This window comes from Haliotis asinina, chromosome 6 (assembly GCF_037392515.1).
Source record: "Haliotis asinina isolate JCU_RB_2024 chromosome 6, JCU_Hal_asi_v2, whole genome shotgun sequence".
In the NCBI taxonomy this organism is placed as follows: domain Eukaryota; kingdom Metazoa; phylum Mollusca; class Gastropoda; order Lepetellida; family Haliotidae; genus Haliotis; species Haliotis asinina.
Window position 1 is genome coordinate 56,414,119 of NC_090285.1, and position 22,634 is coordinate 56,436,752.

The window sequence follows — 22,634 nt, forward strand, 5'->3', positions numbered from 1 at the left end:
TAAACTAACAACAATACATAGATATAGTCGTATCACATGGTGACAAAAACATGATTTGAAACAGAGATCAAATTATTAAAATAGGTTTTATTAAAAAACAGAGTTAAAAACTCCTAATACATACAAAACACAATGGGACACATGGCGACAGTAGACACGCTTGTTGACATGTCTCATGACATGACACTGACTCAGACTTGTTGGGTGAGTGAGTGTTGTAAAGTGTGACAGGAATGAGACCAAGACAGATAGGGAGTAGACTCCCTAAAAACAATGTCAAGCTCCTCACAGCAATATCTTGTTGCTGAGCTCTAAACTGAGAGGGCAGCCAAACGTCATATGCTGTATTGGAGCTTGGTACTTGTACATGTTGGTTTGAACAGAGACCATATACCGATGGTGTCTAGTTTTAATTGGTGCTAATGCTGCCACTTAGAGTTGACAAACATCATCACTTTGGATTTCATCCAACTGGGCAACTGATTACAACAATGTCTCTCGATACTGGGTCTTCTCAGTCTCAAACACATATTTCTGTTTACAATCAAAATCTCAATCATCTTTGCAACATTCAAAATAAGATGTGAAGCATAATTTTCTAAAAATACCAACTTTACATTAAAAGATGGAAAGAACATATTCTTATTATGACATGAGATGATTGAGCACCTGCAGTCCTCACAGTTACTGCAACAGTTTCAACAACTACAGCATGGTATACAACATCATCAACATTTCTGGGCATCAGGGAGGACCAATGTATTAGCTATGTTCCAGCAACATGGAACATGGGGGATACCAGAAATGAGCTTCACACATTGTACCCATGTGGGAAATCAAACCTGTGTCTTTGTCACGAGTGATTACTTTAACCACTTGGTTACCTCACCGCCCCTCGGACCAATGTGACATTTGTGCAGAAACTCTGGATTTTGCCTTGACCACAAGTCACAGTTTCCTCTGAAAACCACTTCAGTCTGAACAACTGAAGCATAGAAGTTCTTGCTGACTAGTATTACTTGAGGGACACAAGCTGAGACAATTTCAAAATGCTTAATTTTGTTACTAATAAAACAAAAAAAAATGAAAAAAACTGAAAGAAAATTTAAGCTCAGTATACAATTCAACCAAGACTAGCTTCAAACTCTCTTGAATAGTGAAATCAGGTCTCCACTACTGGACTAAGGCTGCTTACAGCAATGCCAGCTGTTGTAAAAACTACTGGGCAGACATGTCACTGCAACAAGAGTTAAGTTAACTACTGCAGCAACATTGACCACATCAGTCACAGCAACAGTGACAATTTCAGCAACTACAACAGCATTGCAAACATAACTTGCTGTAAGCCTTTACATGGTAGCCAGAAATAAATGGGAGTCCCATTGCCACAATGAGAAGCGAATACAGACCCACTTCAATGACAAACACATGTCCCACTGAGCTAAGATACTGGTCTACAGCATGACAAGACTATCATAGGTGTCTACAGAAATCTGATGAGTGTATACAAGTTTTTCCGGGGAATATACATGTGAACTATTCCTCAAATCATCTGACAGATTTTTACAGCAGGTGACAAAATACAAAATCATATATGGTAAATATACAAGAACAAATCACCTTGGAAATTATATCTCATCATAGATCTAAAACACAATAAATTAAAAAAAGTTGCTCATAGTTACATGTATGTGAAACAGATCATGGTGCTTAAAGCATAGCTTCTTACTCATGTTTGGCATGTGATGAAAATGTATCTGACATACATCTAACATATTGTAATATTTACAAGCTGTACAGTGGTTACAAGGAAATGATCACAATTTTCAAAACACTTCTTTATCAGTATTGAAATCAGTGTTGAAACAATTCATTCACTTTTGTCCCTTAATAGACAGTGAACCATGCTAGTGGCTTTCTTCATTGAAGAGTGAGGGGGTGAGTGAGTGAGTGAGTGAGTGAGTGAGTTGGGTTTTATGCTGCTTTTAGCAATATTCCAGGAATATCTGCAGGGGACATGAGAAATGGGCCACAAACATCATACCCAAGTCTGGAATCGAACCTGGGCCTTCAGCACGACATGCAGATGCTTTAACGACTAGGCCATCTCACTACCCCAGAAGGAATAAGAACATACGCTTTTGCCAGTCCCTTTCTTCATGCAAGGAATAGGAATATAAGCTACTGTGCATCATCTGTATCATGTTTGATGAGGAATATATACCAAGAGGTGAGGCAGGCAAAGGACATGTCCTTTAAAAAGTGAAACACTTTTAGTCCAGAAAGTTTGCTTCCAATTAACTATTGTTAGAGATGTTTAATTACATGAAAAAGACGGCTTCAGGTCTATAATCTGTAAATCTGGAAACTGGTTCATCTTGATGATTTTACTAGGAATGATACACTGAATTATGAGGTTTCACATTAGCTAGGATTTGGTTGTTGGTTATTGCCACACTCAATATTCCAGCTACAACTGGGATATGATGGCATGCACTGAACAAGTCTGCAAGTCCAACCACCAGATCAGGATAGTCACCTTTTACAGAAGTGAAGAGCAGATGTACACAACTCCCAATGAAACTTTATTTACAACCATCTGTACATCAGTTATAAACCTAGCAACCATTCCATCATCATCTTATTGGAGAGACTGTTTCACCTGATGAGTATGGACACTGACCACAGAGAACAGACCAGTATTGATATTTTCTCCAGATTTTTAGAAAACAAAAATGACATACTTTAATTTCCAATTATTAACATCATATAACAGATCGATAATACTTCAGTTTGTTAATCTTGAGAATAACTGCTATGAATAGATTACCATGTGATCATGTGACTCGCAGATCAAATACACTGATTCTCACTAAGTCATAATGACAGTGTATCACTCTATATATAGATAACAACTTCTTTGTATTAGGTCAACAAGCATAATGGACCACAGTTATGGACAGGATCAGGTTAAGCCAAGGGAGGTAACCCAGCCTTTTCTCTACATTTCTGAATCAATGCTCGTAGAAGGAACTGTTTTCTTGACAACTCTCGAACTTGCTGTAAGAGAATAAATAAATAAACATCAGTAAACATATCAATTAATACACCTACAAAAACAGTGCCAGGGCAAACCTATATGCGACAACAGTTTTATATGTCAACAGCCAATGAACTAAATTTATCAGTATTGCATAAATATCGAGGATTTCAAAATATTATCACCATGGTGATGTTATAGTAAGAAGGTGTTCCTAATTTCCATACCTTGACAAGAGTTAAAGCATTAACATAGCTTTGAAATAATATACAATAACCCAAACAAGGTGAATGTGCTTTTACTATAGCATGACACATGATAAGAGAAACGTCTCTAAGGGACCGTTCATAATTTAAGGCTAATGGGGTGTGATATTGATTTTTATGGAGTTGCATGTACAATGTGAATGACCACCTCCCCACAAATTAATGTACAAAGTAACTGACCACCCTGTTTGTCATGCACAAATCAATGAACATGCAGAACATGTGTGCAAAAGTGATGACCTCCCCCACCTCTCCAGACCAAAATGGACTATCTCACCCTTAAATCATCACTATACTCTCCAGCTATAAACATAAATAATGAGTAGTCCCTTATTGAGACAGAGGATTCAAATTATTTGCCTATTCAGGAAGTTTGCAAAAGTATTTATCCTCTACCAGTTCCAGGTGACTTTGATTATCCTGACATTACCTTAAGAAAGACTTCTAAATCAACAACATTTTTGCGCAACGCTTCTCCCAGATAGTACACCGTGTCCTCTATAGCTTGCTCCTCAGCGAAGGCGTTCAGTAATCTGAAATACACACAGATATGACGAGTTTGAAACAAATGGTTCCATAGAACAGTTTGTTGTTTAATGTCAAACTTACCGATATCACAACTGCTTCACTGCAGGCCTGTAAATGTAGAGTATTGAACAAGCAGCCCAGTGTTTGATACTGTGAGCAACAGTCGTACACCAAGTCTCCATGCCTGACCGACCAATCCACCAGGGTCTCCTTTCACGAAGCAACCTTTACTATGGTTATCCTTAACTTCCAGTCTAAGTAAACTTATCCTCAGTACTTTTCGTTACACTCCACTACTGAGTCTAACAAAACCTTAAGGGTGGTCGCGTCAGGTAACCTTTGAGATTGACCAATCAGAACACAGCATACCAAATCGCGAAAGTGGACATTTGCTCATACCTTTTGAACATTTTATCTCCCAAAGGTTTGTACCCGAACGATTCCGAATGCTATATAGCGTACGCTCACTTCCGGGTGCACATAGCTTACGTACAACCATGACAAAGATGAGTAAACAGTCGATGAAAATGGTGTTTTTTGGCAATATTCAAGGATGTCATCTTGTGGAAATATTAGCTAATGGTAACCATGTCAACAGAAACCCCAAAGCGTATATACTGCAGATAAAAAAATGTGTTATATGTGGATTTTTATTTGTGGAGTGATCTGTGTCAGTGACTTGAATATTTTGAAAGTCCCTCCCATCCCTAAATAGTAGTCGTTGTCTGATTGGTTAAAATCTATTTAACTGTCTCGCGTTTGATTGGACGGTCATTGGTAGCTCAAAGGTTACCTGACGCAACCTTCTACTCGGTTTTGTTTGACTCAGTGGTGGAGTGTAACGAAATACACTGAGACTAAGTTTACTTAGACTGCCTTAACTTCCATTCTTTAAAATTGTGCTAAGGCAACCTTAGTGACTAACGATCACCTTAGTGCTTTGTGAAAAGAGCCCTCAGTCACATTTCCCGACTAGCATAGGCTCATTCTAATCCTGAGTTACCAAGAGCAAATCAACACTTTGTATGTCTGGTGCTTAATGCTGCTCTCAGCAATATTCCAACTACATTACGATAGTCTATAAATAATCATTACATTCTCAAACAAAAAAGTTATTAAAATCATGATGTACGCCATTTGGATACAATGACATGAGTGAACGAAGTCAGCAAACCATCCGATCTTATTAGGTGCCTCGTATGACAAGCATGGGTTGCTGAAGATGAATTTTAACCCAGACCTTCGCAATGTACACATGTACATAACGGTATGTGTGTTTTTGTGACTTTTCCATTTGTTACAGTGGCGAAACATTGTTGATTCATGGTTATATCATAAGACGATGCGCACTATCAGTATGTGGTGTTGCCATGTCAACATCTTTCATAGCAAAACGATTTAAGAGTGTCTGTTGTAATGACAACATCGTTCAAAGTAAAGGCACTCGTCAGTACTCACTGTCTGTACAGTGGTGTTGTCGTGACAACAGCATCGTCTATGTCTAGTTGATCGTTAGACTCCAGTTTGCGCAGAGCTTCCTTCACCTCAGTATCCTTCTGGTTCAGGAGCTGGATGTTCCGATCAATCTCCTCCTACAAACATGGACACATTTGAAGATTATCACCTACTACAGTTAATCTAATCAACTTATACTCTCTCCTTAAATGAAATATGAGCCCTAATCATGTTTGGCCATGGAATGTATTTAAACACACCATAAAATACATGTCAGAAAACATTGCTGACATGACCTACACCATTTGCCTTCATCACTGATTGAGTGAGTCAGTATTGTTTAAAGCTGTGTTCATGAATGCTATGGTTACATTATTACAGCGTAGATGCCCTGTATATAAGGTAGATATAAACTTTCAGATAGACTCTTACTGACTCATCTGTTCTGTTAGTACTTTTTAAGTGACCTTGAACTGCCACAAAGTTTTCCTTGAGTCTTGTATTCACTATGAGCATGCCCCTGTGGAGTCTGACACCATATAAATGGACATTGTTATTATGTGTTATCAGCGAAAGTATCCCACAACTGATGGTGATGCCGTATTCACCTTCTCTGTCTCAAGGTCTCGCACCATCTTCTCCAGCCTCTCCTTGCCAGTCATCAGGTCTGACTGTGTCTTCTTCAGCACCTCCATCTCAGCCTGCAACATTAACAAGGATGCTTTTGTAGTTTTACACAAAATATTTCTCTTCTGACATATGCTGTTAAGATCATGGTGATGACTAAAGTGCCTAAACTGAAGTTTCTTTTAGCCCTTTGAGAAGCTTATGAGAAGCATGGGTTGCTGCCAACCAGTCCTAAATCCAGATCTTTAGCCACAAACCTGAGCCTGAGCAAAAGTTTCCCTAAGCCTCCTGCGCATCTTGTCTTCCACTGCCGAGAGGAGAGATGCGCGGATGTGAGCCTCTGTGACGGTGCCGGTCCCGGGTCGACCTACCGCTGTGCTGGTTGCTGTAACAAACAAGGCAGAAGCATACGTCAGTTCGGACAAGGATGACATAGAAATAGGCCAAATAGGGATTCCCTTTTCTGATACATCTAATATCTGAACAATCTAACAAAAAAGGGAAAAGCCAGAAATGGGTATGTAAAGTAGCCATCTTTCAATTTGGATGAACCTTGAGAAATCAGCAAAAAAAACAATATTACTAATGGCTGCATTATTAATCTGTTAATATCCTAAATGGATTGGGAAATAGTGAGTGTGTTTAATTTTACGCCACACTCTGGCCCAGACAATCCAGTGATCAACAGCATGACCATCAATCTGCGCAAGTGGGAACCAATGACATGTATCCACCAAGTCAGTAAGTCTGACCACCCGATCCTGTTAGTCACCTCTTACGACAAAGTCGCCTTTCATGGCAAGCATGGGTTGCCGAAGACCTATTGTAACCCATATCTTCATGGGTCGTAATTGGAAATAAATAAGCACTTTTGGTTATCATTTGTTGATCAGTTTTACACAGTTTACACAGAATAAGTATTAAGTAATATGTCAGATCCTTCCATAAACTGAGAGGTGATCAGATATACATTGTATCGGACTCACTTGTCGCTGCAGATGTTGCTGGGTATCCTGCTGTTGTGACAGGGTAGGGAGGGTTGGAACCGCTGCCATATGAGAAGGGAGGGTACTGGCCTTGACTGCCACCCATATAACCCTGTCCTTGGTTAGGGTAGCCTTGGAATCCCCCGTAGCTCTGCCCACCCTGAGGTGGGTATCCTCCACCCCCTGCTGGAGGATATGGGGGGTAGCCAGTACTTGGGTAGCCTGGTTGTGCAGCTCCGTAGCTGGGGTAGGGGGGATTGCTCCCTCCATGTGCTGCACCAGGCATTGGCATGTTCACTAAAAATCAAAGCACATCATCTCATGCTATGGTTTAACATGCAATGTCATGCAGAAATACTTCGATTTTTATGTCTTATTTTCAAAGAATGAATCCACCTTTTTCATATTTCAGAGACCAAAATAGTGTGTAATTTGCCTGCTGTGACATAGTGATAAAATACAGATATAATATTGAAAAAGCATGGATGATATTTTCAGTGTGCCCTTGCTGCATGACTTATATCCTAAAAATTATACACATCATGATTTAATTATTGGAAATGCGACAAATTTGAGCAACTTAAATGATTAACAAACTGCACTTCATCAAACTGTGGATCAATCCGAAGCTCTTAGCATGTGCACAGCCATTTTGAATGACAGATAACATACTGAACAGCAAAAGAAAGGCAACTCTGGCTTGTCAAGTTTTCAAATAAAAGACATAAACATGAACTTTTATGAGATTCCCTTTTTTCCAAACTTGCGTTTCTTTTGCTGTTTGGTTTAGTTTGTATGTTGGGTGAAGGACAAATAAAGCTCTGCAATGGATAATGTCGGATTAATGAGACTTGACTGTATATTGCACTGATTCTCATATTGGAATATATTCCAACAATTTAAGAAATATTGCAATACATATTGTGGTATGTTGACTGGGACATGTGTTCATCATAATGTAATTTTCTGAATAAAATTGATATTTTATACTTATCCTGACTAATGCTTATTATGGTTGTCTTCATCCTTTATGTGAATGATAGTGAAACACTTGAAATCCCTTGAAGTGCCCTTCTTTTGAAGTGGAAGTACAATCACACCCACAAGTAACCTCCCTTTACAGCCTTGGCACTTTATCGCCATGCTTGTCGCTCTCTCCAAATATAACTTACAAGGAAATCCAACATGACGTAAGTGGGGATGTTGGGAGGGCCTGACATCATGAGTCAGCATAAGTACAAAATATGAACTTTATTCAGAAAATTACAAATTTTCCTTATCCTGACTTATGTTTACAATGCTAACAAAATCTGATGGAATCGGTGGTGGGTCAGGCCACATCCTGGATTCTCTGTGGGAACTATTACTGCACTATGTCGATCCTGTTCTTCAAACTTCATCTGCTCACACGTCAACACATCATGTTAGACTTCTTTTTGTGAAGTGACCAGTTGTGACCCTTCTATATGCATGAGTATCTTCTGTTTAGAAGTACAGGGTCATTATCACTCATATAAGCCTGTCCTAGATGTACCCATGGAACGGTTAATTATTGAGCTACGACAATAGGCCCAAACTGGTGAATCTGAGCCTGAGACATCATTGGAGGCAATATTTCGGCTGGCAAACACTGTATCAGATTTCCAAAAGCAGTCCTCCATTATGGTCTTGAGAGAGCAGTTTCCATGTAGAACATGTAGAACAAGTTCTAACTTTGTGCAGATTGGAGGCTCAAGTCCTGCTGCTTAGTATAACGCCCTTAGTATAACGCCTTTCATCCAAAATGAGGTAGTTGTGCCTGAGACTTCCGAAGGTCTCTCTGCAAATAAGGGGATGAATAAGCGCCTGAATTTTTCTCTTTGTTTCAGTTCTTTGTAATACATTTTCAAGGCACTGAATATACACAAGTCTTGCATATCCTATGGTCCAAGGGCTGTAGACAATGCTGAGATGAGGATCTGTCTGTCAGGGTGACTGGGCAGTAGATTCTTTGCAATACAATCCCATCTAAGTCCTAGATGTACAATATCATGATGTGCTGTGTCAAATCGTGTTCAGCCCAAGGCCAGTGCATGTATTTCCAGCATCCCAACTGCTGTTGCTAGGGCGACCAGAAACAGTGCTTTCTGTGTTATTAATTTGAAGGATGTACACTCTAAAGGCTTGTAGGCATTACTGGTTAGATGTTGCAAAACAACGTTAAAATCCCAACCTGGTGTATTAAATTTCTTTTGATAATTTCTTCCAACTTGAATGAGTGTAGTAGAGTTAGTAGTTCAGGCACTTTCATCAGCTATATGCCTGTTTCCATGGTGATAACTATGTTGAGAGCGGCCAAGTAAGTTCATAGTGTCGAACCTTTCAATCGTCTAGTCTGTCATAGATGACATGAGTATTCTGCTACTGCTGGAGACTGATCTTCAACCCTTGTAGATTTGTCGTTGCTGCTGGAGACGCCGGGTGGGAAGGTGGGCAAGTCGAAATCTTCATCAACCATCCCACAGGTGAGAGCTTTGTTCGATTCCTTAGATGAGTATTCCAGATCCAATCCACTGGTGATCCAGGAGTTTACTTCCATGTCAGAGAAGATGGACACATCTTTATAATATATACAGACCAAAAGCCGAATACAGCAAAAATGTGGATAAAGGATTGAATTGAAAAGGATATGGAGCATATAGGAACCCAAGATGCTTCCACAACAAAGGAGAGAGAGTGACGAGCATGGCCAGTCATGTGACCATTTCGGGCACCAAACTGTAAAGGGAGGTTAATGATGGGTGAGAGTGATTTTACATCCTCTTCAAAAAAAAAGGAAACTTCAAGGGATTTCAAATGTTCCACTATCATTCGTATAGAGGGAGGAGACAAGCATGATAAGCACGAGTCAGGATAAGGAAAAACAATTCATAATAGCTCTGTGTGTGACATAATCTTCTTAGTTGCTGTTAAACCATACTTTCAGGCTCCTCATCTTCAATGGTTTATAGATGAATAAAATGATATAAAGCCTTAATGTGGAATGTTAAATTGAAAATTGGCAACAAAGTTCTGTAAACATAACGATAAAGGTAAAAGTATAACATGATTTTCATGGTCAGTGTAGTGTGCTTTAACAGAATACACTTCAGTTGCAGTATGTGTGCATTGATACTGTATGTTAGTGATTCATTCAGATTCAACTCCACTATAAACATGTGTTAACATGAACTATTGCAAAATGAAACAAAACATGATTCAGGGGAACTGCTTGAGCTAAAAACTCTCATGTGACCTCAAGTAACCGTTATCCTGGACTTGAATTTCATTATACCAGCCTACAAAATTTACTAGACTCAGGCCTTCCTGATGAATTGATAACATATGTCTAATTATGAAGCACACTAAATAATGTGACTTGTGTCACTCAGTCAGAGGCTCTACTAATAAGTCCACATAAAAATTGGTCTATTTGAGGCTACCTGATTCCTCCAAAATTATTACATATGAAAACATTCAAACCCACAAAAGTTAAACCATTTGGTAGAAAATTTGGCACTTCTAGAGTCACTTATAATGATAGTTCGACTTGGAAAATGTTACATGAAACCAACTGAACTAAAGCCATATTCGGCAAATTTTGAGCACATTTTTTTGCTATGAAAATCAAGGGCAGACAATTCACGGGAAGCTAACTCTGAACCATATCACAAGATACTGTCTGAGCATATACTGTTTACCACTAATATTACACAGCCCTGGTATATAATGAACTACAGCTATAATAAATAAATTCAATTAGTGGTCTCTTTGTGTTTATTTAACCATAGTTTATTGTGTAAGTCATTTCCTGGTTATATTAAAGGTGATGGCGTGATAGGTACCTTGGCCTGTGGGGTATGGAGGTTGCCCTCCCATCATGGGTCCTCCCCCACCGTGACCCATGGGGTATGGTGGAGGTTGTGATGGGGCATGTCGTGAAAACACAGGACACTCCTCTCCGAATGTGAAGATAAGAATCTGAATGAGACTCAGCAGATCAGATCCCGCCTGGAAAGGAAACGGAAAGTAGACCTCAGTGAGAGACACTTGACTGCAACATCCAGAAATCAATTCACTACTGACATGGGTGAGTGAGTGAGTTTGGATTTACGCCACTTTTAGCAAAATTCCAGCAATATCACATCAGGGCTTCACATATCGTACCCATATGGGGAATCAAACCTAGATCATTGGTGTGATGAGCGAACACTTTAACCACTAGGCTAGCCCACTACTGATAATGTGATATAGGACAATGGTGCAGCATAATGGTTAAAGCATCTGCTTATCATGCTGACAATCAGGGTTCGATTTCCCACATGGGAATGTGCGAACATTTTTGATGTCCCTCTCTTGAATATTGCAACAAATCACTCACTACTTACATTTACCCTGAGCAGTATTCCAGCAATACCACAGTGGTGAACACTTGAAGTGATGGTAAACAACAAGGCTGCCACAATCCTTGTTCATAATGAACAGCAGAGACAAAATATTGGAATATCCATATCTGGACAGCCTGTGAACTTAAGTACTAGTTGGAAGCCAAGTGAAGTAAACTTGCTTGTGGTCTAGTGAAAAGCTCACATACTGATTGCGATTAAACTTTTCGAAACATCTAAGCCAGATACAAGGACCACGTCAAGTTTTTCTTTTTACACAGACTGCTTCTGTGGCGAAAGCAAAGAAACAAACCTATATATTTCATTTTGTTTCAGAGTTTCACACATTCTTTCATTCTCCCCAGCATCACTGTTCTGAAAATAATACATGTACCATTACAGTGAAATATTAGAAAACAAAAATTGAGAAATACCATGAAATCAGCATGAAATTCATTCACTCACATATTTCCACTCTCTGAGGTAGGGCAGATCCACCTTGCCATTGGCATCCACGTATCTGTTAGGTTTGATTTGCATGGAGCTGGTAGGGCGGACGTACGCCATTGGTGGGTTGTAGGGGTGGGTGTCCATGATCCAGATACATAATGGGATGTTGTATGTGTTCCCTGTACACAAACAAGGTGGATATAATGCTCCTATACTGCTAGGAGTGTCATCCTCTCATGTCCTTAGTTTTAGATACTGGGTGGATGTTCTTCGTAACCCCCTTGACTTTGAAAGATATTAAGATGACAGTGACGAAAACATTGGTTCACTGTTTTTTGCAATCTTTTAAAGCACACCAAATTTAAAGCACCACCACTTTGCCAGGGATATGGAATTATAAGCTCTTGGATAACGTTTTATTGGTGTGAATTCCCATTAAAAGGCATTTCCCATAACCATGCAGAACACATACATAACACAGCATTCTCCATGTTAAAGTCTCTTTCAGCAATACTCCACCAACATCACACTGGTTTTGAAATGATTGGGATCAGACAGTCTAGTGGCTGATATGATCAACACTGTCATGATATGATGACATGCTATAAACAGGGATTCATCCTGAGTTCTTCACTTTGGGGCCTCTGTTACTCATATTCTTAATTTGCAGGGGTCTTGGACAACAAAGTCGGGGTCCCAGGCACTTAAACACTATCATCAATACTATCTTATAATATTATTGCAATACAGTTACTGTTATTGTAATGTGTATCATGATGATCACAGTAATTAAACTTCAAACAAGATCATAACTTAGCAAATAGCAGACTCACTGTTGACTTATTGTTACTTGATCAACATTTTTCAAAAAAGTATTTGGACTTTTTCTGCATCCCTGTGGATGAACTTATCTATTTAGTTTTATCTATTGTCAATTTTTTTGCATATAATATATGCGTGCTGTAAATCCCTGTAAAAACAAAGTCATCAAACTTACATACCTCACATTCTCAACCCCTTTAATATTATGTTTTAGCAGTTACCCCCCTTCCATCACACTCACCTTTATATGACACTGGAATCGTTCCCTCCAGGTTGAGCAGCTGCTTCTGAGTGCCATCGTTGAACACTGAAATACAAAGTCAAAATCAGTTCGTAATGATGTTGTTTTCCAGCTTGGCAAGAAAAGCATGTGACATATATTGGTAATGGCACCTCACTTAGTGGTAACTGTGTTTGATAGTCTGTAACTTACCAAAGTTGTCATGGCTGGGCCGGAGGTCACGGTATTGCCCAAGAACGTTGGTCACCTCCCTCTTGGCTGCATCTGGGTGCTTGTACTGAAACGTATATATAATGCAGTGAGGACCAGAGGAAAATACCAAGCATTCTCAACATCACTACACATGTGAGTGAATTAGTGGGTTTAGTTTCACAATGGTTTTAGCAACATTCCAGCAATATCACGATGAGTGGACAAGAGAAATGGGCTTCACTGATTGTATCCATGTCTGGAATAAAACCCATGTCCTTGTCATGACAAGTGAACTCTTTAACCACAAGGCTATACCACCACCTCAAGCACATATGTACTGACAGATATGAGTACACATAGTACATACGTAACACAGTTTGATTTTTAATAAGCACAAAACCATCTTTCCTTTTCCTTAATGATTTGGGTCTGTTTCTCATAGGTCTGAACATGTTTGATGGCTCTCTAAACATGCTGAAAGAATTCACTGTTTTCATAATCAAACTGGAAACATGGTGAACAAGTGACACAAATGCTGGAAAGCAATCTCACAAAATTTAGTACCATGGTTACATATATCATTATTCAGGACCAGAGTCTGTGTCAATATTTTTAGCATCCCTAAACAAGGTCAAGGCAAATCCCTGATTATTACTGTTAAAAATATGTCATTTCCATATGTGTCCATAAGGCAACAGAAGCTTATCTTACCTGTACAATAACATCAGAACTAGCATTTAATTCAAACCCTGAGTGGCGGTTATTCTTTTGTGAACAAGTCTTCCTTTCAAATGTTGACGTAACATTTTGGAAAAGAGGGATCACTTACAACATTAAGCAAGCTCAAAGAATAAAATTAATAGAAATAAAAGTCTACCACCAAATGATCTACTATTGTTATATGTTCGTATTATCAGCATGTGAATGAGTGTACATGTTCTGTTCACACTGCACTCTCAGTGATATTGCGAAAGCGAAATGGCAGTAGAATATTTTCATGAAATTATCAACAGGCGATTCTTCAGCAAGATCATGACATTACAGATGACAGCTTGGTATGTTTGAAAGATAATATTTTACTAGTTAGCATTCACTCTTTATAAGAAAATAAGAACACAACATATTGTGATTACAGGCAAGGTTATATTGCCAGAGCACAGGGCTTTGGAAGTCATATGTATGACAGCAATAGTCACATCTGCTAGACTGTCTGATCATGACTTCGTTATTTACAGGCTGCTGTTGTATAGCTGGAATATTGCTGAGAGTGGTTAAAGTCAAACTCACTCACTAATATGAGGGGTGTAGCATCAAGCAAACATTGAATATTCTTGAATCATGGTTTGTGATTAGGATAAAATTGTCTTTTATAAGCTAGTGACATGTTTTTGTTCAGGCGACAGAGAAAACAGATGTTCTTAAGTGCCCAAACCTGTAACAGGATAAAGATAAACCAGAGGAGAATAAAACATTTTAAACAATGTCATCGTGTAAAGGAGGCTGTTGACATGAATGCTGATTGATAGAAATTTCCTATAATTATGATGCATGTTGCGAGGTAGGACGTTCAGTAACACTTGATTTACTTCTGTGCTTAGTTTCATTTACTATACAGTTACACAGATTGGCTGATAATGTCTCGTCGAACTGAAACCAGTGGGGAATATTAGAAAAGTATTCATTAAAACAAAATGAACACACATTAAAAATTGAATGACGTCTATAAGCTATGGTCTTTGATTCAGAAACTCTCCTGACTAGCCCAAATTTCTCAGTTCAGTCAAAACATCATCGACACAAAAAACAGGCCATCAAAACTTACCTTTGCCAGATAGGTTTTCAAGGTACTTTCGTAATTTGTTGTCATGTTGCTGGAAGAGTGCTTCAAACATGTAATGACAGTGAAAAATTGTCCGGGGCGGTATCCTATCGCCCGCAGGTGATCATTTGTTGCTCAATATTTGTCTGTGACGAAAACTTTTGTCGCCGCCATATTGGAATGAAACATTTCCTCCTTCCGTTCTGAAGAGTAACGAGCACCTGCACTTGTTGAATGATCACAATATGGACACAGCAGTGGTTATATTTCACTTCGATTATAGCAACGAAGAGTTAACAGATGTTACGAAACTTGAAATAATATCAAATCTGAAGAAATAGTTTCAGTGTGTCATTTGCATGAAGTCGTTGGTCATGTTTCTATAAATAGACGTCATCCCGATGACGTCAAAATGCCATCCGGGGATTCCCCTCATAGTTTCTTTAGCCTGTCAAATCACAAAAAGATTTTATTGAAAAAGTTTATTTACTTTACATTCGAAGTTTTTTTATGGTAACAAGTCTATTTATACTATCGTTACGTATATTACGTGAATGGTAACTATAAGTTACGTTTTTATGCACCCACTGTTACAGTAATATTTTGTCTACAAAATATATACTTTTGACGATGTGTTTTATTTTGTAGGTATTGTTGCTACCTCATTTTCGAGTAACAATTAGAGGCCAGCTTGCTCTTGGAGTCAGCTCCTGGTGGGGAGGAGGGTAGGGAGGAGGTTATATAAGCCTGGCCTCCGTCTGGGGCTCTCACTTTTCAAAATTGTTTTTTGCTCCCACCCACCCCAAATCCCCTTTTAAACCAAAAACTTTTTTTCCTTTCTCCACAGACATGAAAATGACGTTTCCCCTTTTTATTTATTTTATTGTATTTATCCTTTTGGTCATTGACATGTTGTGATTCCATAGTAATATAACCCTCTATATAAGGCAAAACAGCCTTCATTATTTGATTTGCATTAATTCACATTTATGCATGTATTTTTCATACTTCATTTATGCATGACGTAAGCATATATTATTTAAGTTGCAACATTATTATATATCGTTTATTACCACACCCCTTCAAACTAACAGTCTCTTTCTTTTTGTATATACTTCCTACTACTTGGAGGTAAGGGTGTGGTCTCTATTCATTTCTTCTGGCAATAAACCCTTAAGATTTTCATTTGTATAGTCTCTTGCAACGAGGTTATAATTAACAAATACAGTCAAGTCTCGTTAATCCTATATCACAGTACACACCGTGTTGTCGGATTAACGGACTAAATAACTAAGACTAAATTACATTTGTTCACTTTGTTCCCAACAACGTCGAATAAATTCGATTGTTGGATAAACGTAGGACATGACATATATGCACTAAGCCAAACTGCAAAGTGTTCTCTTCAGGGAATCGGGAATACGTTGCACGCCCATATCGCTACAGTTGTCTATATATACGCCGATGTCGGATAAGAATATTTGTCATACAACGAAACCGACCATCTGATCACTTGCATTCCTAAAGCAAATGTTTATATCTTCGCATCATATCTTATCGGAAACATAACGAACATTCCTTGTTATCTTTCTAATCACAAAAACGACGATAAAACCATCTCTCCAAAGATAACATTATCAAACTATTCAGGAATTCACAATATCTTTGTGATGCAACACCCGTCGTTACAGCTCGACTGGTTAAAAACCCGTGAAGGTCCCGGGGTAGAATAGGCTTTCATCAACCCATGCTTGCATAAATGGCGACTATGCTTGTCGTAAGAGGCGACTAACGCGATCGGGTGGTCAGACTCGCTGACTTGGTTGACACATGTCATCGGCAGATCGTGTGGCAGAGTGTGGAGTAAAACTAAACTCACTCACTCGACTGGTTAAAGGCGAACCAAACTCCAAATCTTTACCTGGGGGATATAGTCTGCCATACAGATCAGGAAACAAATAGGTCCTATCAAACCATTCAAGTCTACGGAAGAGGGTGATATAGTGTGCATCACTTCTGAATGTCATTCAAAGACATTCAAGACTGGAATATGTGGCAAGGGTAAATTGCCTCTGTTTTACGAAATAGACACAGTCTTTGGACTTCATTTTATTACAATTCGATTTAGGGATTGCCTGTTTTCTACAAAATATTTTCATTTCAGAGGGAGTTAGTCTAGGAGCAATGACTGAGCAGAGATACGATTACCTCGGTTATCAATTAACAACAACTGGGAAGACATGTTCTACTAGAAGTCTACATTGGGATTCGCCGATATGCATGAATGCCTGATATTAGACATAAAAGATAAACATTTTTTAGTAGGTGATACGGTAGCCGCTGCGTTCGCTGGGATAAGAAGCACATATACACAGTGGTTGTTGATGCGTCAGCAGCTGTACGCATATCTATACATAAAGAGATAAGACATGACGTGTCCGCCCTTATCAAGTATATAGAGTCTCTTATACGTCGCAACGATGAACAAACCGTCAACATGTGGGGCTCTTCTTTGGATGATGGTGGTGTGTAAACGAGGAAGGTTCATTTGTAACTGTACTAACTTCTAGTTTTTAATGCTGTAGACGAGCGAATTTCCCTCGCTTGACATATATTTTTCGTTAGAGTACATTGTCGATTAGGAAATTTATCAATGATGTCAAATCAAACGAAAAATGGTTCCTCAATATTTCATTGTCTGCCGATAAATCCCAATGACTTGAAGAATTCAAGTTCAAGCACATGAACACCAGCATGTATAATTTTACATCAGGTTCCTATAAGGTTCATGAACAGTATGTATATAAAATAACTGAAAAATATTGTATCAAGTTTTTTTTCGGTTAGATAAAAGACTTTTTTTGTTGTACCCGACGTCATTGGAAAGCACACAGCTCCTGGATTAATACCCCTAGTTTATGTTCTAAATCTAATGAGAAACATGCACATATTTCAGCCCACGCACGACTCCAGTCTAAGTAAACTTAGTCTCGGTGTTATTCGTTACACTTCTCTACTGGGTCAAGAAGAGTTAGACTCAATGTAGGACTCAATGTAGGACACTCCCCTACTGGGTCTAGCAAACCCTACTAGGGTTGTCAGACTCAGTGTAGGAGTGTAACGAATAATACTGAGACTAAGTTTACTTAGACTGCACACGACTCCAGCTTCAGTTAGTACCAGCATCTGTTTGGGATCATAACATCAAAAGACAGAATGTTGAATACATGATATTCCATATCCTTGTATCAGGTTCTTTCGCACAGTAAACAAACAAATAGACATCACACAGACGTTAGAGACATGTGGGACATATCAGTGCTTTACCAGAACGTGGATACTAAATATCAATTTACCCGGTCTGTGAACGTTAGACTGGCACTGGATTCAGCTATACAAGTGAATGAGTGAGTTAATGTGATTTTACGCCGCTTTACCAACTCTGCGTCAGTATCACGACCGGGAACACCGGGTTTTACCTTCTCATTTTCTGCCACTGTGGGGAATCGGACCCGGGTCCAAGTCTTCACGAACGATAGTTTTAACCACCTGGCTTCCCATTTGCCCTCACCAGCAGTAAAGAGCCCGCGTACCAAATAGACAATTCTCGACCATGCTGTAGAAAGGTATAATACTTTATGGATAACAACTTATTTAATTCTATGATGCAACGTTTCGGTATAGCTTCTTACACCGTTTTCAAGCAAGAGTCACTTCTAAATGACAATAAAACAGATCGACCATGCTGTGTTCGTCTCCATTATGAGAGAAGTGAGTACGTGAGTTTAACGTCGCTAAGAGCAATATCCCAGCAATACAACGACGGGGGACACCAGAATGGGCTTCCCACATTGTACCCACATAGGGAATCGAACCCGGGTCTTCAGAGTGACGAGCGAACACCTTAACCACAAGGCTTCCGCACTATATGTGGAACATTGGGTAGTGTGGTGGTTAAAGCGTCGGCTCATCGTGTTGAGTATCCGGGTTCGATTCCCCACATCGGTACATGGCTACTCCACCGTCCCATCTGAAAGGAACAATGGATAAATATCAAAAGGGATAACATTAAATCAACACATGTGTCTCTCCGAGGGCCGTGGCCATGCAATAAATTATTCCTTGATCCCCAGTGACACTTTCACTGTCTACTGTTCTGTACAAGGATGCGCTGTCAGAGATATGAGACGGGTGTCACGGCCTATTTAGGAGAATGTACTTGTCGGTTTACCTGTACAGGTAAATCAGCCACATACAAATGTCACTCTGTAGCTGCTGACCTCGCTAACTGACCCCGGAGTCTGTCTTCTCCAACATCCTGGGAGACGTGGCGTAAGATATACACGCGCTCGGGGGTAAATATATGGATTCACATTGTTCTCTGAGACATACATAAAAATGGTATCCTCACAATGGGTAGAAATCACGTTTACCAAACGGAAAATAACTTAACTATTATCAGTACCTCCTGTAGAGTCAGGAGAAACAGTTTGTTGGAAAGTATTAATTTTTATATCAGTACATGAACTGATATATGAAGACATAGTTACTTCGTTTCAGTAACGTTGGTTTTAGCACAAAGAAAACCCACTTTACAACTACAATGTTCTATCGATCCGTAGAAAAAAAGTTGCGAACATTCATCTGTGTCATATATATCAAAGTAAAACGAAAGTATATTCTCAGTTCCAAAGATGGATAAAACCTAAACTAATTTAACTGAATTCTGACCTGTTTTAAATATATACAAGCCGCGCACGTCAAGCAATGAGATGACCAAGTCGGCAAAAACGCCAGTGGTGTTTGAAGTGCTCGTAAAAGGTTCAGTTTGAAATAGGAGGTGCGTAGAAAACAACCATGGCGTCATTGTACCATACGATACCTCAATCACTTACCATGTACCATCCCAAACATGCAATATACTCCTTAACAACCAGTCAGTATACCACTACATCATCAGGCGATGTACCCTGTTCCACCCCAAAACAGGACCATGTTCTCTTTCAACACCAGACAATCTCCAACCGGTCCTTGTATTGCCTCCAACAAAGCGACCTGCCATCTCCCACCACACCATGTATCACCTCCCAACAATGTACAGTGTACCCCTACATCGAACCGTGTACCCCTCCCCAATCACACCATGTACCACCCCCTCAAAGGTCATGGTCAAATTCCAAAAGTCTACGTGCCACGTCCAAGCATGCAGTTGATTTACCACCTCCATACATTTTCTTTTACTGCTTCAATAAATCTTTGCACCGTCTCTCATCAACGTCATGTTCCTTTTCCCTAAACCTACGGGAACCTTTTCATCATATACCACATCCAACGTCCTTTGGTTCTTGGTGGTTCTTTCCTGAAAATCCCACAATTCTATTTAACACGACATAAGATCACTTCACTTCTCTACAAGACATTGTGCCATTTCCCAAGAAGTAAAAAATTCCGATGGGTACCACGTATCATGTCAGTCTACCATTTCCACAACTGCCTCACCGCTCATAACGTCCACAGTAAAAACTGCCCACAGCTAACTAATACCATGCATGCATACTGCTTCATGTTCACACCTGGACGATTAAAAACTTCTGAAGATCATGTATCTTTGTCTCATGCTAGATAAGCTTCGTGCATCACATGCAATATTTTCCTTCGTAGATCATGTACCACTCTCTTTATACTATGTACTATTTTCTCCTAATATAACTTACCTGGTCCTAAAATGTGTACCATTTTTCCATTTGAACATGGATCAATTTACGAGAAGACCTCATATACCATTTCTTATCCCAGTTACGAAACACTTCCTTGGATACAATGCATCTTATCCCCAAAGGCGCAGGGTATAACTTTCCAATCATAACCATGTCTCACTTCCCTAGGGGGCAATGTTCCATTGTACCTCCTCGCATCACGACAATGGGAGACAACCCCAAGATTCCTGAGGATCATGTACCATTTTACATCCCAGAATATGTCCCGTTTAAAACCGAGACCATGTACCACTTTCTTAGAAGTCCATATACCGTTTTACCCCTAGACCACGCACTACCTCCTCAGGGGGTCAATGTACCACTTTCTTAGAAGTCCATGTACCGTTTTACCCCTAGACCACGCACTACCTCCTCAGGGGGTCAATGTACCACTTTCTTAGAAGTCCATGTACCGTTTTACCCCTAGACCACGCACTACCTCCTCAGGGGGTCAATGTACCACTTTCTTAGAAGTCCATATACCGTTTTACCCCTAGACCACGCACTACCTCCTCAGGGGGTCAATGTACCACTTTCTTAGAAGTCCATGTACCGTTTTACCCCTAGACCACGCACTACCTCCTCAGGGGGTCAATGTACCACTTTCTTAGAAGTCCATGTACCGTTTTACCCCTAGACCACGCACTACCTCCTCAGGGGGTCAATGTACCACTTTCTTAGAAGTCCATATACCGTTTTACCCCTAGACCACGCACTACCTCCTCAGGGGGTCAATGTACCAATTTACTTCCTTGACATTGTACCATTTGCTCACCCAGACCAAGCATCACTTTCCTAGAAGACCGTTTACCATCATATTACCTTTTAGACTACTGGCAACATCTATCGAAGACCATGTACCTTTTCCCAATCAGACAACGCATCACTTTCCGAGGAAACTATGCACCACATTACCTCCCAGACCATGTACGACATCACTAGGTGACTATGTATCATTTTTCACCAAGTCAGCGCATCACTTCCCTAGAGGACGATATGCCATTTTTTCACGTGGCCTACTCGCTAATATTACGCCCTAGAAGACAAATATGGATTTTGATGTTCCATTTGCCAGAAGACAATAAAACCTATCCTGAAGAAAACCATTAACCTCTCTACAAGACCATATGTGCGACTTCCTTTGAAGATCATGTGCCTCTTTCCGCCGTGACTTATTACTCTCGCCAAGTTTAACTTGCAGCAACTAGGGTCTGTCAGCCCGCTGATTAGTTTCACAACACATTCAATACGCCACGAGTGATTACTCTAAAGTATAACATGATTATCGGCAGAAAGGTGTAACACGCTAGAGTTGACTTTGGTCGCCACACTATAGTCCATCAGTGCCTGGGCGAACGAGAAGAGACCCATAGCACATTTATCACGATGAATGACAGATGATAAACCATATATATTTAATGTCCAAACCTATCTCCTGAGGCGCGCTTTAATCTCGCTGAACTTTCTAGGCATCAAAGCGTTACACAGGAGAAGCCAAGATAATTTCGGGTCATTTCTACTTTTAGTGATATGCTGTCAAATCTGATTCCGTATTCCGCATCCGGCGTGAACCCCTACTGTGACTGGCGCGGACACCCGATACGGTGCAACTCTGACACACAGGCCGCTACTCTCAGAGTAGATAACGCTCGATGCGGCAGTTGCTGTAACAGAGGGATGCTGTTAGGAAACTAAGCTCTTTAGAAAGGTAAGCGTTGTGTTGTCGAATCTCTATATGCAAGTATTGTTGGTATCATTTTCCTATGTCTTGACGCAATTGACACCGATCAGCTGTTCACCAGCTGGTTATCCACACTTTTGGAATCAACATTTAGCTCTGTTTTGAGCGTGACTAATAGATAGAAAAGCAGTCGGTCAGCAGGATTCTTGACCTGTCGTTGCATTAGTTACAAACCTCAGTTCTCTAGTTTAAGAATTCATACCAATTACATTACATTACATAGTTGTCTACACATAATATATATTTTTTCATTTAGCAGTAGTGACTTGGAAGTGCACAAAAACAACTTACATGTCTTATACTATAAC

At 39.7% G+C, this 22,634-nt stretch overlaps 2 protein-coding genes across 2 annotated transcripts in view; one reads left to right on the top strand and one right to left on the bottom strand.

The window, feature by feature from the left end:
• Positions 1–72: 72 nt before the first annotated feature.
• LOC137286708 (tumor susceptibility gene 101 protein-like) lies at positions 73–15,229 on the bottom strand. Its single transcript, XM_067818690.1, has 11 exons — positions 14,833–15,229; positions 13,011–13,095; positions 12,819–12,884; positions 11,771–11,934; positions 10,766–10,931; positions 6,903–7,199; positions 6,174–6,301; positions 5,898–5,990; positions 5,293–5,426; positions 3,737–3,839; positions 73–3,060 (listed from the first exon to the last, which is right to left on the bottom strand). The coding sequence occupies exons 1-11, from the start codon at positions 14,875–14,877 to the stop codon at positions 2,971–2,973; spliced, it is 1,371 nt and encodes a 456-aa protein (XP_067674791.1). The 5' UTR covers positions 14,878–15,229; the 3' UTR covers positions 73–2,970.
• A 7,032-nt stretch (positions 15,230–22,261) lies between these two features.
• The window catches only part of LOC137286983 (uncharacterized), a 204,061-nt gene continuing 203,688 nt past the window's right edge, over positions 22,262–22,634 (top strand). The window contains exon 1 of the mRNA XM_067819051.1: positions 22,262–22,293. The gene's annotated coding sequence lies outside the window, so the exon portion shown is untranslated. The remainder of the gene's footprint in view (positions 22,294–22,634) is intronic.